This window comes from Podarcis muralis, chromosome 6 (assembly GCF_964188315.1).
Source record: "Podarcis muralis chromosome 6, rPodMur119.hap1.1, whole genome shotgun sequence".
Classification (NCBI taxonomy): domain Eukaryota; kingdom Metazoa; phylum Chordata; class Lepidosauria; order Squamata; family Lacertidae; genus Podarcis; species Podarcis muralis.
Window position 1 is genome coordinate 19,844,439 of NC_135660.1, and position 16,808 is coordinate 19,861,246.

At 43.1% G+C, this 16,808-nt stretch overlaps 1 protein-coding gene across 2 annotated transcripts in view; it reads left to right on the top strand.

Annotated features, from left to right (window-relative positions):
- IFT80 (intraflagellar transport 80) overlaps positions 1 to 16,808 on the top strand; it is a 68,545-nt gene that overhangs the window by 34,887 nt on the left and 16,850 nt on the right. For both annotated transcript variants that reach the window (XM_077929815.1, XM_077929816.1), the window contains exons 9-11: positions 13,015 to 13,194; positions 15,463 to 15,581; positions 16,488 to 16,562. In XM_077929815.1, coding sequence (XP_077785941.1) covers positions 13,015 to 13,194; positions 15,463 to 15,581; positions 16,488 to 16,562 — 374 coding nt within the window. The remainder of the gene's footprint in view (positions 1 to 13,014; positions 13,195 to 15,462; positions 15,582 to 16,487; positions 16,563 to 16,808) is intronic.

A 16,808-nucleotide genomic window follows, 5' to 3' on the forward strand; every position in this document is an offset into this window, starting at 1 on the left:
GCTAAGTGTCTGAAGAAAAGACCAGTGCCTGACGCCTGTGACTATTCATACATACCTTGTGGGTGACTTCCTGTGGGTTTGTATGCCTGCTTTGACACTGTTGGTCATGTCGCATTACTCTTACACAGAAATAGAAATCAGGAAGGACTGAGGCCTTCTAATATTCCCCCACCCCCGCAGTTACAGAAAATGAATCACAAGAGAGGACCCCTTTCTCAGTGCCCCAGAGAATGAAAGAAACATTTATATAAAGCATAAAGAACATTATAAGCCACAGTCAGTATAAGTGCACACACACATATACATGATTTTTGTTGTTAGAATCATTTAGTCAATCTGGTCCTTCATATAAAGGAATGTTACTTTTCTGCTTTCTTTACCAGAGGTTAATTGAGCCCCAATTGTTAGTGCCATTTTTATTATAGTTCTGAATTCTTTTGCAGATTTTAAGGGATTTTTTTTTTAACCTGTGCACTACTGTACAAAAATAAAGCTCTACTACAGTTGTTTAGCTTAGTCTAAGTCTTGGAACACCACCTGTATTTTTTAGACTTGTGGGCAACATATTTTCCTACTGAATATCTTGTTATATTGTGAATGCCTCTGCATACTAACTTTTAATTATATTATTGATCTCTATGCAATAGGACATCTCCCATATGTCTCATCATTCTAATGCATGAGCACAGCTTTTTAAAATCAGTCATTATAGTAGCTGTGCCCTTTATTGAAGATGTGGTTGAGGTGGACCGGTGGTCAGAAAATATTTTTACCTTCAGAGGGATTTTTGGTAGTAGAGACTGTACCACCATTTCCTTGATTGTGAAGGTAATGAAACTTGGGCACAATAATGGGGTGGAATTTAAACCTGTATCTTGCCCTGGCCTCAGGGATCTAGAGGAAGAGTTTACACTCTGTGTTGTTTCCTGGTCACATTTCAGAATAGATTGATGGGAATGGGTTTTTATAAAACTTGACAACATTATATAAATCTGAAACAAGAATTGTGTAAAAAGCATTATTTTCAAGTTTCTATAATCTCCTTACTGTTTTCTTTGCCCTCCTGTAAATGAAGGTAGGTAGTAATGATATTAAAGAGAACCAGTAGACAAAGACTACAATGGCATTTTGTTTCTTCACTTCAGAACGTGTTGAGATATTTTCTAGATGATTTAAACTGCATGGTGAAGGGTTGTTAAACTCTGTAGAGTGCATGAAAACCATTTTATTTTCAGTCACATTTGGTTACTTACTTTTACTGCCACTTCTCTCATCATAACAAAGCAGTTAAAAGGACTACTTCTTAAGATTGTTGTACTGTGGCATTGGACTAGAATATAAAATACGTATGATACGTATTTGCTCTTCATACCTGCATGATACTTTGTTCTCAGAAAAAAAAGCAGTCCTAAGATTTCCTTTATAATATAGAATCATAGAGTTGGGAGGGACCCTGAGGATCATCTAGTCCATCCCCCTGCAGTGCAGGAATCTGCAGCTGTCCCATACAGGGATCGAACCTGCAACCTTGGTGCCACTAGCACCATGCTCTAACCAACTGAGGTATCCAGGAGGGAAGTCTGTAGTACTATTTGCAATACCTTCCTCCCGAATGCTGCATCTGCAAATATGTATTTGTATTCTGTATTTGTAATATGTGTTTGTCAGCAAATATTTGTAGATATATTTTTAAAGTTTTCTATTGGGATTAAACTCCATGATCAGTATCAATTCGAAATGAAAAAAGCACCATGAATTATTTTATCTCAGAATTAAAACTGTTGTTTTTGATTCTGTAAAAAAATATGTAATTGATAGGCTACTCTTTCAAAAGTAGCTACTATGTATGGAATAAATGCATTACTGCATTGAAGATTATATTTCCATTCCATAACTGTAGACCTAGCAAATTTGTTTCCCTTAATGCTGTTCAGGGATTGCATCCCAGTTTTCCCTAGTATGACCTATATATTTGAATGTATTTAATTTTACCAAATTCAGTTCTTTAAATAAATTACACTGGAATATCATGGTTTCCCTTGTGGCCTCCCATTGATTTCCTTGGAATATACTGGCAATGATTGAGTAGAATTCTACTGAAATTTGACAGTGCACTGTAACCAGAATTTAAAAAGAGGTTTTTGGCAGCAATTCATTTCCAGAACAGCACATTTTGATATGATACAATTCACTAGATGAGATAATGATCCAAATATTTGAAAGTAGGTTATTCATTTAATCCATATCTTAGATTAGTAAAGAGCCAAATCATTGACTAAATTCCAAGATTAAGAATGAGAGGAGGACTGAAATTATTTTAAAAGATAGCAGTGGTTTCAGTTCTTAATCACCGTTGTAGTACAGCGGTACCTCGGGTTACAGATGCTTCAGGTTACAGACTATGCTAACCCAGAAATAGTACCTCAGGTTAAGAACTTTGCTTCAGGATGAGAACAGAAATCGCACGGTGGCGGCACGGTGGCAGCGGGAGGCCCCATTAGCTAATGTGGTACCTCAGGTTAAGAACAGTTTCAGGTTAAGAACGGACCTCCAGAATGAATTAAGTTCTTAACCTGAGGTACCACTGTACATTAGTTCCCTATTAGTCTATTAGCTTTGTATACAACAGTGACTATAAACCTTGGTTTCATGGGTAATACAAAACCTTTGTATTATAGCTGTTTCTGCCCAGAAGCAAATACTAAAGTTGATTTAATGTTAATTTTGTGCAGATGCACATGCAAGTAATGCTTATGGCACTGTGCTTCTGGTTTGTTTATTATATACACAAGCAAGCAACTTTGGAGGGTTTACACATCAAACAAATAGGGCTGGCCCAACTGAGGAAGCAAACTGGACCACCACTTTGGGATGCCAGTCTGAGGTATTCAAATGGCTTGGAGAGAGCAAAAGCTGCTGCATATGCTTTTGTAGGGCGCAAATAGGTGGCTTAGCAATTCATTGACTGGGTTGTTTCCTACATTCCAGGTATTTCTGCACCTTCCCCATCTATTTGGCTAAAGATCAGTGACTGTCAGGGTTTCAAAGAGCTTTCAATTCCCAATTATCAGCATATCATTGGTGCTTTAAAGAGTCCTGCATGGCACTTTGAAATTACAACAGTCAGCTGATTGTCAGGGCTTCAAAGCACTGCATCACATGATGTCTTTGTGGTGTCAGGTGATTGACAGATAGGCAGCCATGCTCACCTGTCAAATTTGGCTGGCAAGAGTTAGGGTAGATAAGGATCTGGCCCACCAGCCTGATCCAGTTCTTCACCCCTGATGTAAAAGTACAACCTTGTACAACCAAATGTGAGTGGTCAAACCAGACAATCTAACAGAGAAGGATGGGCCAAGCGAAGGGAAGCTGTGGCTGGGCTAACGAAGGAAAGCAGCTCAAAACATGGGGGATTGAAAAGGGGATAGCAGCAAAGAAAGGCAACAGTGGATAAAGAAAGAAGTTCAAGTTATAGCCTTTTGGCGGAAACAAATAATCTAAGCAAAAACCGCTGGAGGAAAAAGCAATACCAGTATGGAGCAAAGCCAGCTAGGAACACAAACGATACTGGGTCTGGTACTTGCCTGTCCACTTGACTACAGGTTACATTTCTAGCCATGTATATACATACATGTTCCCATCATCCAGTGAGCCTCTCGTTAGTGATGCAATTTCCACTGTGTTTGTTTGTGGGAATAAAATATATTCTGCATTTTATGTGTTTATGGAATACCTTTTTATGGATCCTTTTTTGCAGCCATAAGGTGGAACATACAGAAAAAAATGTGCAAAGCTTCTCAAATGTCACTGAAGTTTGGCTGTAATAATATTCTACAAGTTACCCATTTTAAAATGTATTTATTTCCCCCCATATCTTTTAAATAACCTATTGTGGTGGGATGATGAGCTGCTTGTGCGTAAAATGCAAGTCCCTCAGAGTTTGATCAGGTTTTCAAACCTCTGCCTGTGACGGAGCCCCTCCGGCATGGCTGCGTCAATCGCTAGTAGTATCCGAAAGTGGTTGCTTTCGGAAACGTTTCCAACATAAAAGCTCTTTCACGGAAACACGTCTTCTGGACTCTCTGCGTGACAGTTTCCGGCGAGGCGTGGGTGTCCCTATAGGAGGTCCTGAGACCTCTCCACTGTTTTCGCTGGAAACGTCTCTGAGCCACCCCTCCGACTCACTTTCCCTGGAAGTTCCTGCTCGCCCCCTACTGGTTCCCTCTTCAGCTGCTCCGTCTCTTTCAACCTGAGGGAGCCTTTGCACCTCCTGTCCTTCCGATGGCAGTTCCCTGACATCCACCTCCCCTCCAGGGCCCCCTTCACCCCCTCCCGTCTCCTCCCCTCCGGGCTGGGAGGAAGTAAAACCCCTGAAAGAACCTTCCTCATCGTCCGAAGTTTCGAACACTTCCCTCCACCTGCTACTGTCCCTCGTCTCTCGATACTCCTCGTCTTCGGAGTCTATTCCCTCTTCCAACTCCGACTCCGTGAATCCTTCCATTTCCTGTTCCTCGTCGGTGGTGCCGAAGTACTCCCTCCTAAACCTTTCTACCGGCTGTGGTTTCCTAGGGAATCTTTGGTGGAACGTTTCTGTTAAAACCTCGTCATTGACCTCCCCTGCAGTCACCCAGGTGTTTTCTGACTCCGGTTCCCCTTCCCACGCCACCAAATACTCTACCTGATTTCCCTTCCACCTGGAATCGAGGATTTCCGCTACATGGTTGCTGCGTTCCCTCTCTTCCAAGGCTGGTCCCCTGACGTGCTCCCCTTCACGTCCCCCCCTGTATGGTGACAGTAACGACCTGTGGAACACTGGGTGCAATTTCATGTGGTTGGGTAACCGGAGTTTGAAAGCCACCGGGTTGACCTGCTGAATGACCTCAAAGGGTCCCAATCTTCTGGGCCTCAATTTCTTACAACCCCCTTTGAACGGCAACCCTTGGGTTGACAGCCACACTTGATCCCCCACCCTTATGGTTTCACCTTCCCTTCTGTTCTTGTCTGCCTGCTTCTTATATTGTGCCTTGGCCCTTTCTAAGTTGAGCTGGAGCTGATGATGGATCGCTTCCATCTCTTCTACAAAATGTTCAGCCGCTGGAACGCTCCATCTCTCCCCTCCCTCCCCTGGAAATGCCCTGGGGTGACACCCGTAATTAGCCAAAAAGGGGCTCATCCCTGTGGACACATTCTCCGCATTATTGTAGGCAAATTCTGCCAGCGCCAACTTTTCGACCCAATCGTTCTCTCTGTCATTGACATAACACCTCAGATATTGTTGAAGAATGCCATTTGCTCTTTCCGCCTGCCCGTTGGTTTCAGGGTGCCGGGCCGTTGAAAAATTGACTTCCACGTGCAGCAAGCTCATGAGCTTCCTCCAGAACCTGGAAGTAAATTGTTTGCCGCGGTCTGAGATCACCCTCAAGGGAGCCCCGTGCAACCTAAAGATGTGTTCTACAAACAACTTCGCTGTTTCTTCCGCTGTGACTGCATGTGAGCATGCTACAAAGTGGCACATCTTTGTTAACAGGTCTACTACTACCATGATGGCTGTTTTCCCCTTGGACTTCGGCAGATCCGTCATAAAATCTATTGATACCGCTTCCCAAGGCCGTTCTGGTGTGGGTAATGGTTCTAATAACCCTGCCGGCGCCCGTCTTTCCCCTTTGGCTCGCTGACATTGGTCACACCCTCTTACATACTCCCTTACATCTTCCCTCACCTTGGGCCACCAGAATTCCCTGGTAACCAACCACATGGTCTTGTGTTGCCCAAAATGTCCCGCCGTGGGGCTATCGTGCAACTGCTTGAGTACCCTCCCCCTCAATTCACCTTCGGGTATATACAGTGCCCCTTTGTAATACAATGCCCCATTTCTTTCCTCAAAACCTTCGGGGCTCTCGCCCTCCCCCCTGAGTCCTCTGAGCTTATCCTGGGCATATTCATCATTTTCCGTTTCCTCTACCAGTTCTCGTTGCCCCACCAGCGCCGCCCCACACACCCAGCGGTCCTCAGGGATGACATGTCTCTCTTCAATCGCCCCCTCCCCCTCCCAATACTCTGGTTTGCGTGAGAGAGCGTCCGCCCTGACGTTTTCTGGACCTGGCACATAACAAATTTCAAAGTTGAATTTAGAGAATTCCTGTGCCCATCTCACTTGTCGTTGGTTGAGCACTCGAGCTGTTCTCCAATACTCTAAATTCTTGTGGTCGGTGCACACTTGCACCTTGTGTTGTGCCCCAATTAATAAATGTCTCCACCTCCGGAACGCTTCGTGAATGGCAAGTAGTTCCCTGTCATACACCGTGTAGTTCCTCTCGGATTTATTCAGCTTCCGCGAGAAGAAGGCACACGGTCTCCACTCTGACATACTCCTCCCCGGTTGAAGAAGTACCGCCCCTACCGCCCGGTCGGACGCATCGGTTTCCACTCTCATGGGTTTTCGTAAATCCACATGCAGAAGTTGTTCTTCCGAGGCGAAAGCCCTTTTCAGTTCTTCAAATGCTCGCTCCGCCTCCGCCGTCCAAACAAATTTCTTCTTGCTGCTGAGGCAGTCGGTGATGGGCGCCGTCAAGTGGGCAAAGTTCTTGATGAACTTCCGATAAAAGTTCCCAAACTCCAAGAATCTTTGCACATCCTTCTTGGTCTTCGGCGTCTTCCATTCCAGTACCGCTTGGACCTTGCCTGGATCCATGGCCAATCCCTTGTCTGACAAGCGGTACCCCAGGAATTCCACCTCCTTGGTATGAAACTGGCACTTCTCCAGTTTCACCCACAGCTGGTTGGCTTGCAGCCTGCCCAACACTTCTCGAACGTCCCTCACATGCTGCTCCTCATCCTCCGAATACACCAACACGTCGTCTAAAAAGGCCACACAGTTCTTGTAGAGCAAAGGCCCCAGAACGTGGTTAATAAACGCTTGAAAGCACGCGGAGCCTCCTTGTAGACCGAAGGGCATAACGAGGTATTCAAAGGCTCCCAAAGGGGTGAACATGGTGGTCTTCCATTCATCTCCCTTCCTTATGCGTATCAGATTGTACGCCCCCCGCAGGTCCAGCTTTGTAAAAATCTTTCCCTTCCTTACCCTGGTCAAAATGTCATCAATTCGGGGCATAGGGAAAGCCAGGGGTTCCGACACTGCATTCAAGGCCCTGAAGTCACACACAAGTCTCGGCTTATCTGTGTTTTTTTTGTCCACAAAAAACACTGGGCTGCCCCCCACCGCTCGGGACTCTCTGATGAAACCTCGCTTCAGGTTTTTGTCAATGAACTCCCTCAGCTCCTGCATCTCCCTGTCGGACATGGCGTACAGCTTGCCCACTGGGAGTTGGGCCCCAGGGAGTAGGTTGATTTGACAGTCAAAGGGTCTATGCGGCGGCAGTTTGTCTGCTTCCCTTTCGCTGAATACGTTGCTCAGATCTGCGTATTGCGGGGGCACCTTCCCTCTGCCCATTACTTCCATCCCGGCTAGGGTGACTCTGTCTCCGCCCTGAACCTTCCCCTGCTTGCAGTGTTCTAGGCAATGCGCTGACCCAAAGGAGACCACCCTCTGATGCCAGCCCACTAGCGGATCGTGTAGCGCCAGCCAGCTCATCCCCAAAATGATGGGAGCTCCTCCCAAGGTGGCCACATTAAACGCTATCCGTTCGGTGTGCCTTGCCACCCTCATTATCATCGGGACAGTCTGTTGGCTAACTTCTCCTCCCAACAGCTCTCTGCCATCAATCGTGGTCACCTGCAAGGGATTACTTAAAGGGATGGTCTGTATCTGGTGCTCAGCTGCAAACTCCTTACTCATAAAATTACAGGAGCTGCCTGAATCCAAAAGCGCCTTGACCTGTAGGGGGTGTCCATTTGGCAGCTCTAGTGACACTTCTATCACTAAAGCAGGTCTGGGTGGTTCTGGCGTGGGCACTTTCACTGCTCTTTGGCCTGGCTGCTGTGCCCCGACGGTGGCAGCCAGGCGTTGGCTTTTACTTGCTCCTTGTTTTCCTCCTCCCTTTCCCCCACAGCTCCTGCCATCCCTTGCCATTCCTTTCTTTGTGGGCAGACTCTGGCAAAGTGCCCTGGCTGTTGGCAGAGATAACATTTCTTGGCGCTCTTTCCCTCCTTCTTCCGCCCTTCACTGGGATTTGAAACTGCGCGCGCCCGCGCTGTTCCAACTTCCATCGGCTCTGCCGGCGGGAAAGGTGGCTCTGGAATGTCCGGAATGCGCAGTTCCCTCCAACGGTCTCCTTTCCCTTCCCGCCTTTCCAAAGCTCTCGCTTCCTGGCGCGCTCCTATGGCCAGCGCGGATTTGGTCAGCTGATCCATAGACTCCGCCCTTGGCCCCCGGGAAAGTTCATCTTTAACGGCCGAAGAAAGCCCCTCTTCAAAAAGCATTTGGATGGGTTCCGCCGATAGGTCCCACCCCAATTTATGAATCAGCATAGTAAACTCAGTCCAGTACTCACGGACAGATCGGCTCCCCTGTTTGCAAGCCATTAACTGCCTTCGTACCACCCCCTGCTCAATGTCACTGGAAAACATCAGGTCCATGGCACGAAAAAACTTCCTCGTGTCCTTTAGTATCTCATTATTCACTGCCATCAGGGGTCGAACCCAATCCTTCGCCCCCCCTTCGAGATGGCCAATTACAAAAGCCACTCGCGATTCCTCGTCGGGGAAGTCATCATACTGCAGGTTGAGAGCGTATTGCATCTCAGTTCTAAAGGCATGATAGTTTCTGGGATCTCCCCCGAATTTCTGCACCAATCCTGGCACCTTTCTGGCTATCGGGGTGGTTTTCTCCTTTCCCTTTTCTGCATCCTGAGCCCTCCTCTCCTCAAGCCTCGCCGTTTGCATGGCCAGCTGGATCTCCAACGCCCTGTACCTTTCTTCCAGGCTTGGACCTCCTCCAGCTGCTCCTGCTCCTCCGGTTCCGGCTGGGTCGCTCATGATGCCGCTGCTTGCACAAGCTGGCTTTCAGGGACTTTCGGATTGCTGTGGTGGGATGATGAGCTGCTTGTGCGTAAAATGCAAGTCCCTCAGAGTTTGATCAGGTTTTCAAACCTCTGCCTGTGACGGAGCCCCTCCGGCATGGCTGCGTCAATCGCTAGTAGTATCCGAAAGTGGTTGCTTTCGGAAACGTTTCCAACATAAAAGCTCTTTCACGGAAACACGTCTTCTGGACTCTCTGCGTGACAGTTTCCGGCGAGGCGTGGGTGTCCCTATAGGAGGTCCTGAGACCTCTCCACTGTTTTCGCTGGAAACGTCTCTGAGCCACCCCTCCGACTCACTTTCCCTGGAAGTTCCTGCTCGCCCCCTACTGGTTCCCTCTTCAGCTGCTCCGTCTCTTTCAACCTGAGGGAGCCTTTGCACCTCCTGTCCTTCCGATGGCAGTTCCCTGACACCTATTATAGAGCATTGTTTCCCATCAGTTACAGAGGCGCTGACAGCATCTTCTAATTACAAGAAATATGTATGCTGCTGCTTTTGGTTCTCACAAAACTTTTTAATCTCCAGAGAGAAACCCAAAGACCCAAACACAGATTTTTGTAGAAGTGTGTTTATACTTAATTTTAACACAGTCGTAATTTTATCGTTGGTGTTTTTATATGCTCCTGAGAAATCAAGTGTACGCTTTAATGTTTTGCACATATCCCAAAACCAAACTTAGGTTGGTGAATTCATATATACTGATTTAGAACTCTTGTAATAAGATCTGATTTTTGGCTTCCTTTCCCTTGAAAATGAAGTGGGCCTTTTTAAACAGTCTAGGCTGAAACAATCTTTCTTCAAGAGAAGTAAGAGTAACCTTGTGCCAGGCTTAATATCATGTTAAACTTTTCCATTTGACACATGTATCCAGATCTCTCAATATGTGCTATTTTTACTTTAAAAACTTTTACTCTGTATTGTTCTTCTGTTTAGGTTTGACTGTTCTGAGTTTCAGAAACTTGAATTTATTTTTCTTTTGTAGTGAAAACCAAATTTCTAAATAGGAAAGGTTGCCTTGGTGTCTTCAAAATCTTCAGTTTGAGCAGTGCTGTCTTATAGTCTTCAAAACACAGGTCTTGGAACTTGCTGCTTTATTATGCTACAATAAGTCCTAAAAGTCCTAAAATGTTAATAATATGCATTGTATGGTATACAGTGAATGCAAATGTGACATTCCCAATTTCTAAACTATGGTTAAACATTCAGGAGAATGCTTATTTTCATGACTTGACAACTAGTTAACCTGGTTCAGATGTAAAACGGAACTCTGGCTTAATACAAGCAACAACAACAAAGCTCCAAAGTAGTACATCAGGGGAGGGAGGGACTAGGGAGGAGAACCCAACCCAACACTAATTCCTGAGATGGTCCATACTGGACCATTAATTACAATTAGTGCTATCCAGGGTTCCCACTTCACCCATACTAAAACCATAAATTGAAGTCATTTTTAGGCATGGATATACAGGAGCCATTGATAGTTATAGCCACAGTTAACATTACTGGAAATACAATTGTTTCCACAGGTAGACCTGCCAAGGTTCTGTGGCCTCACAGTTGCTTAATTATTAGATCAGGAACTCATACGTGACTCCCCTCCCTCAGGTGTGTCACCTTCTGCATCAGATGCAGACTGAGAAAATCACAAATACATGATGGCATACTTGGAGAATATTCAGGTCACCTTGTACTACTAAGGTATCTGCATTGCTCTGTCATCTTTTAGGTGAAATAGATTTTGTGAAGCTGTAACTTATTTCAAATATTATTACTTTTTGCACTATGGCCTGGAAGTACATCTGCTTAGTATTTATATCAGATTCTTTGGTAGGACAATTTAATGAGCATTTGGCCCTCAGTATTATTTTCATGCATTGTATTGCATACCTTAGATCATTTTCATTAGAAAAGAATGTTAAGAGCTTCCTGCTTTCCCCTGATTGTTCAGGCCCATATTACAAAAACCATATTATTAAGCCTGAAATAGACACAAAATGAGATGCAAGAAAATATGCCACCATCATAATATCGTAGAAAATTTTTCATCATTTACCATACTAATCCATTGCTCTGGAAAGCAACCACAAAGTCATTCTCATCTGAAGAAACCACTATGAGGAAAGCATATCCGCAAAAACAGTGTCATTTTTCTGATTTAATTTCTACTGTATAACAATTTACAAGTGCTTTTGTAGCAATTTACAAGAGCCAATATGGTGTAGTGGTTAAGAGCGGTAGACTTGTAATCTGGTGAACTGTGTTCGCGTCCCCGCTCCTCCACATGCAGCTGCTGGGTGACCTTGGGGTAGTCACACTTCTCTGAAGTCTCTCAGCCTCACTCACCTCACAGAGTGTTTGTTGTGGGGGAGGAAGGGAAAGGAGAATGTTAGCCGCTTTGAGACTCCCTAGAGTAGTGATAAAGCAGGATATCAAATCCAAACTTCTCTTCTTCTCTGCTTTTGACAGACCACAGCTTATTTAAATAATGTATATTGCAGTGTTAACTTTTGGTGGATGAATAGGTTTCAAGTCATGAGAAGTGCTCTTTCTGTAGTAGTCAGACTTTTGCTGGAGCTCTTCGTCATAGCTCTGGGTGCTGTGCTTTCAAAAGGATGTAGACAAACTGGAATGGGTTCAGATGAGGTCAATGAAGATGGTCAAGAGTATAGAAGACAAATCCTATGACAAAAGGTTGAAGTACATTCAGCCTGGAGAAAAGAAGCCGTGGCAGGGTCGGGATTATAGCATTATTCAAATACTTGAAGGGATATTACAGTAGAAGAAGCAAATACTTTATATCTGCTGCCTTGGAAGACAGGACTACATCTAATGGTCTTTAGGTACAGGATAGTAGATTTGGATTGAACATTAGGAAAAACTTGTTAACATTAAAAAAAAGTTTAACAATGGAACCAGTTAACCACAAACCAGGGAGGATGCTACCGTTGGACATTAGGGTAGATTGGCCTTGTTGTAATAATAATGGACACAACTGATTGCAAAGTACACCATGATATGGAACTGTTTAGCAAACACAATGGGCCTTGATAAGGCATAGTAGCAACAGGACAAACCAAAAGTTTATCATTCTTTTCTGTTCATAGCACTGCTGTGTAATATATTAGAGTAAAAGGTAGTAATCACCCCAAACCCTAGTAAGCTTAATGGCTGAACAAGGTTTTAAACCTGAATCTTCCTGACTCAAGTCCAACACTTTGCATACTATTCTGCATTTGTCTTCTAATGTAGCCAGAATATGACTTGGGGGGCAGTTGTGTAGGATGCATGGAAGCTCATGCCACAGTAAATCGATTGGTCCCTAAAATGTCTCATCATGTTACATCTCTTTGCTGCAAGACTTAATACAGCTGCTCCTTTGACGTTGGAAGGAGGAGCTTTCAACAACAACAACAAAGCATCTACAGTAGATAAAGTGCTACTTTCTCTGCCCTTTGTTCAAATAAGATTTATGAAGTTTGAATCAACCTCTGTCCCATTTTGTGTCTGTATATGTGCTGTTTTAGTTGTTTTGTAGCATTCTCTAGACGGAGGCACCTGCAAGGGAACCACAAAGAGAGCTCTTCCCCTCTATACTTCCCCACCCACAGATACCTATTAAAACTCTTTCACAAAAATCGTCTGCTCCACATAACAAGTGTTCACTGTTGTTTAGCGATTTAGACTTTTATGTGAAATTATCCCAGAGATACCAACTTTTTTCCTTTTATTTTGCACTCAGTTCATCTAATAAAAAGCTGGAATAGCATTGCCTTACTGTTAGCTAATTAGGTTCATGCCTTTGCTTCAGAAACCATTTAACATTTATTTAGTGTCCTCACTGTCCTGGATGCTGAACAGAAAACTAAGTAATCCTATCACTGTCTCAAAGACAAATAATTTAAGAGTGATAGACAAAGATGTTGTATGCGTACACATACACAGAGCATTATTACTGCATTGTTGTAATATATGCGTTGTGTACTGTAGAAGTAATTACAAGTGGAAGTATGCACTTTTTTTATTTATTTTTATTTGCAGTGGTCCTATGCCTTAGAGAAACCAAACACCGGCAGCATATTTAATATAGCTTGGTCTACTGATGGCACGCAAATAGCGGGGGCTTGTGGAAATGGACATGTGATTTTTGCTCATGTTGTGGAACAGCGCTGGGTGTGGAAAAACTTTGGAATAACATTAACTAAAAGAAGAACGATGGAGGTATGTGTTGGATGTTTCAAGCTTTGTGAGTGGCTCACAAATGTGGTGAGCACAAAATGTTGGCAGAAAATAACAGGTACTTTTCGAATATCCTTTTCAGTTGTAGATGAACTGAGTGAATGAGTGACATCCCTCTCTGTGGCCAGCTAACTATCCCCGGGAGATCTGTTCATCAGTCTGCTGGATTGAGCAGCTTTCAGGATACTCCTGGTGATAATAGCATGTTGACCAATATGTTTATGTTGATGTTAGGAAGGCTACTCTGGAGTAAATTGACTGTGGAGTATACCTCTGGTTACTGCAGTGGCTGGAAATTCAGAATAAAAAAACCCACATTTATGCTAGAAATTATTTTGCAGCTGGCAACAAAGTCACAGCTGCAGAAGCAATAGCATAATAGTCCATGCACAGATAGCCTTGGTTTACTGGCTTTGGAAAAAACCTGTACATGTACACAGCTGTGGTTTACCATTATAGCAGCTGCAGCATTGTTGGTTTTTTCTTTTTTTACTATAGTGCAGGTTTTTCTGCTAAGAGCAGGGATAGCGCTAAATGTGTCTGTTTTCTTTGATCACAAAATCAGTACATTAGCCAAGCACTACCCCCCCACCCTAATAGTGCTTCTTGATGAAACTTTGCCCAGAATATTTCAGCCCCAGGTTAAAATAGTTTTCAGCTAGGTAAAACATCTACTATGACTTATTTTTACTACTAGTTGTCCAGCCTAGAGAAACCATAAGCTTTTCATACCTAAAATCTGATTGCTTACAGGATACTTTAAAGAGCCTTTTATTAGACCCAATTAAAGATTTTCAGGCAACTTTCTATTTTATGGTTACCTTATTATAACTGAAGCCTAAAAGAATTGTGAATATAGGTTCTTTTTGGTCCTAAATTTAAAATGTGAGTCTGAGTATCTGAAAGCAAATGTATTAATTTTTTACCTGCTAAATGTTCTGTCCTTGGTGACCAGACACTGACTCATAACATCCCACCCAGAGGACAGGGAGATAATATACAATTTCTGTTGTTACAAGTTTTCTCAATTACACATTCAGTATTAGAGTTCAGGCCAAGCTTTTCAGCCCTGGGTGCCCAGTGTTAGGCTCCCAAATCTATAATTAGGCACCTAAATATCTTTTGGCCTGAAGTGAAGTTGTCTTTGATGCTGAATATATAATTGGGAAAACTTGCAACAACAGAAATTCTATATTACCCATCTGTCCACTGGGTGGGATGTTATGAGTCAGTGTCTGGGAATATGGAAGACAAATTGGCAGGTAAAAATCATATTTTTGGTATTCATTCCCAGACAGCGAATCGTAATGAATGACTCTGTCTAGTAATCCCTGAAGCTTTAGTTATATTTAGCTTGTACAGCTTCGTGGGAAAGGTATACAAAGGAGTCTTCGCTAGCAGTGTATGCAAATGACTTGCACATAATTTAAATTCTTGTTTTGGGGTTGTCTCAAGAAAAGTTTCCAGCCCAGCTTCTACCATGTTGTTTAGAAATAAGAATAAATGCACAATTAACATATCATTCTCAATCTTATATAAAAGCTTTAGTTCACTTTTGTTATAAGATTCTGGAAACCAGAACTGACTAGATCTCCACTGGTCCTGCCCTGGTTTACTGCTTATAAATAGTTAAGTGACATTCATTGTGAATTATCATTGCATTTCCATGTTCAGGATGGGAGGAGCTATTCCCTTTTAATAACTTTCACTTTCCAAATGTCAACTTTCTGTGAGGCCTTCTCAGATACCAGTATCTAATGATACCAGTATGTAATGAACAAAGCCCTGAACAACTTAGGCACAGGGTGCCCTTCTCTTTATGTCCCAAGTCTGTTGCTGCAATAATCTGGGAAAGCACTATTAGTACTACCCCATGGACAAGGAAAATGAGTCTTATTTATTAGGAGTCATGAGTTCAGTCTTTGACCTCAAAGAAGGCTGCAGCCCTACACTACTGATCTGAATAAAGATACATAGGAGCACACTGCATATTGCTAGGTCTCACTCAATACATTAACAATCTTCAGCTCAATAGTTTCTAAATTATGGGCCCCAGATTCTTTAAAATAAATACAAAAATGGGAGTTTTAAAGCTTGAATTTGAGGAATATAAATACTTGAATATTCATTATTCATCTTCATTTCCTGACATTCTGTACTGTCCTTAGAGCTAAGAATAAGGCTACTTCTTTGTTTTTGCTTTCAAAATTATTTAAATTTTATTTAACCATTGGCTTCTGTTCCCACTAGGTTCGTAATGTACTTAATGACGCAGTGGATTTACTGGAATTTCGAGACAGAGTCATTAAAGCCTCTTTGAACTATGGGCATTTAGTAGTTTCAACATCTCTTCAGTGTTACATATTCTCGTAAGCAGCCTGAATTAATGAGACACAGCCATCTGATCAATTAAAAACCTTGAATTTTTCACAGCTACATGATTTGATTTGGGAAGCATCCATTGTTTTATGGAGATCTCCCATAAACCTAAGCTAAATGGCATAAACTTCTCATAACTGTGAATGGAATTAGCTATGTTCATTTTCCCATGAGTGGGACCTTCCCAGTGAAGCCACATGTTACTGCTTATTGGCATCCTGTTTCCCAGTGCAACTGTGCACTATTTTGGTCTGTAACCTTTTAATCACTGCTCATGCCAACTTTCTAAATTACTTTTTAAAGTTTGAAGTCCTCTAACAAAGTTTAGGGGTACAGTTGGAAGTTCTGTTTCAAGGGAATATGGCAAAGCTCTAGTGGGCATTTAGCTGATGTCCATGTACATTCTACTGGTGCATAAAAGCTGTAACTAATGTTTAAAACAAGGCTGGTCCACCCATAGGGCAAGGTGAGACGACCGCCTCAGGCAGCAAACCCCAATATAGATCTTTTTATCTCCCTTGCTCCTGGCGTAGATCTTCACTCACCCCTCCTGCGAAACCCAGCCAGATGGGCAGGGTATAAATAATAAAGTTATTATTAAAATTATTATTATCATTATTCCCTGGTGGGGAGGGAGGCTCCATTTCGTGGTTCTCCTCAGTTGCCAAAATGTCTTAGTCTGGCCCTAGTTTAAAATGATATTGGAGAAATGTGAAATAGGTTCTTGTTATATAAACGGAATGATAAATACTTATGTGTCCTCTGATTCTTTTGAAATCTTACCACAATGTTTTCAAGCTGATATATCTGTGAAAATCTCACTATATAACTAAAGTATGTACACTATCTCTTTTTTTGTTGTTTCTTAATGTATATTGTCTTGCTCTTTGCTTTAGGACTAAAAACTGGAATACACCATTAATCTTTGACCTTAAAGAAGGAACTGTCAGTTTAATTTTACAGGCAGAAAGGTAACTTTCTGATTGCATGACTTAAAACCATGTTTACTTAAATAGGGTGAGATGGTGGGATCATAGGGACGCGGGTAGCACTGTGGACTCATGGAGGGCAAGGCTATAAACACTACCACAAGCAATAATCGGGACACAGGTGATGCTGTGGGTTAAACCACAGAGCCTAGGACATGCCGACCAGAAGGTCGACGGTTCGAATCCCCGCAACGGGGTGAGCTCCTGTTGCTCGGTCCCTGCTCCTGC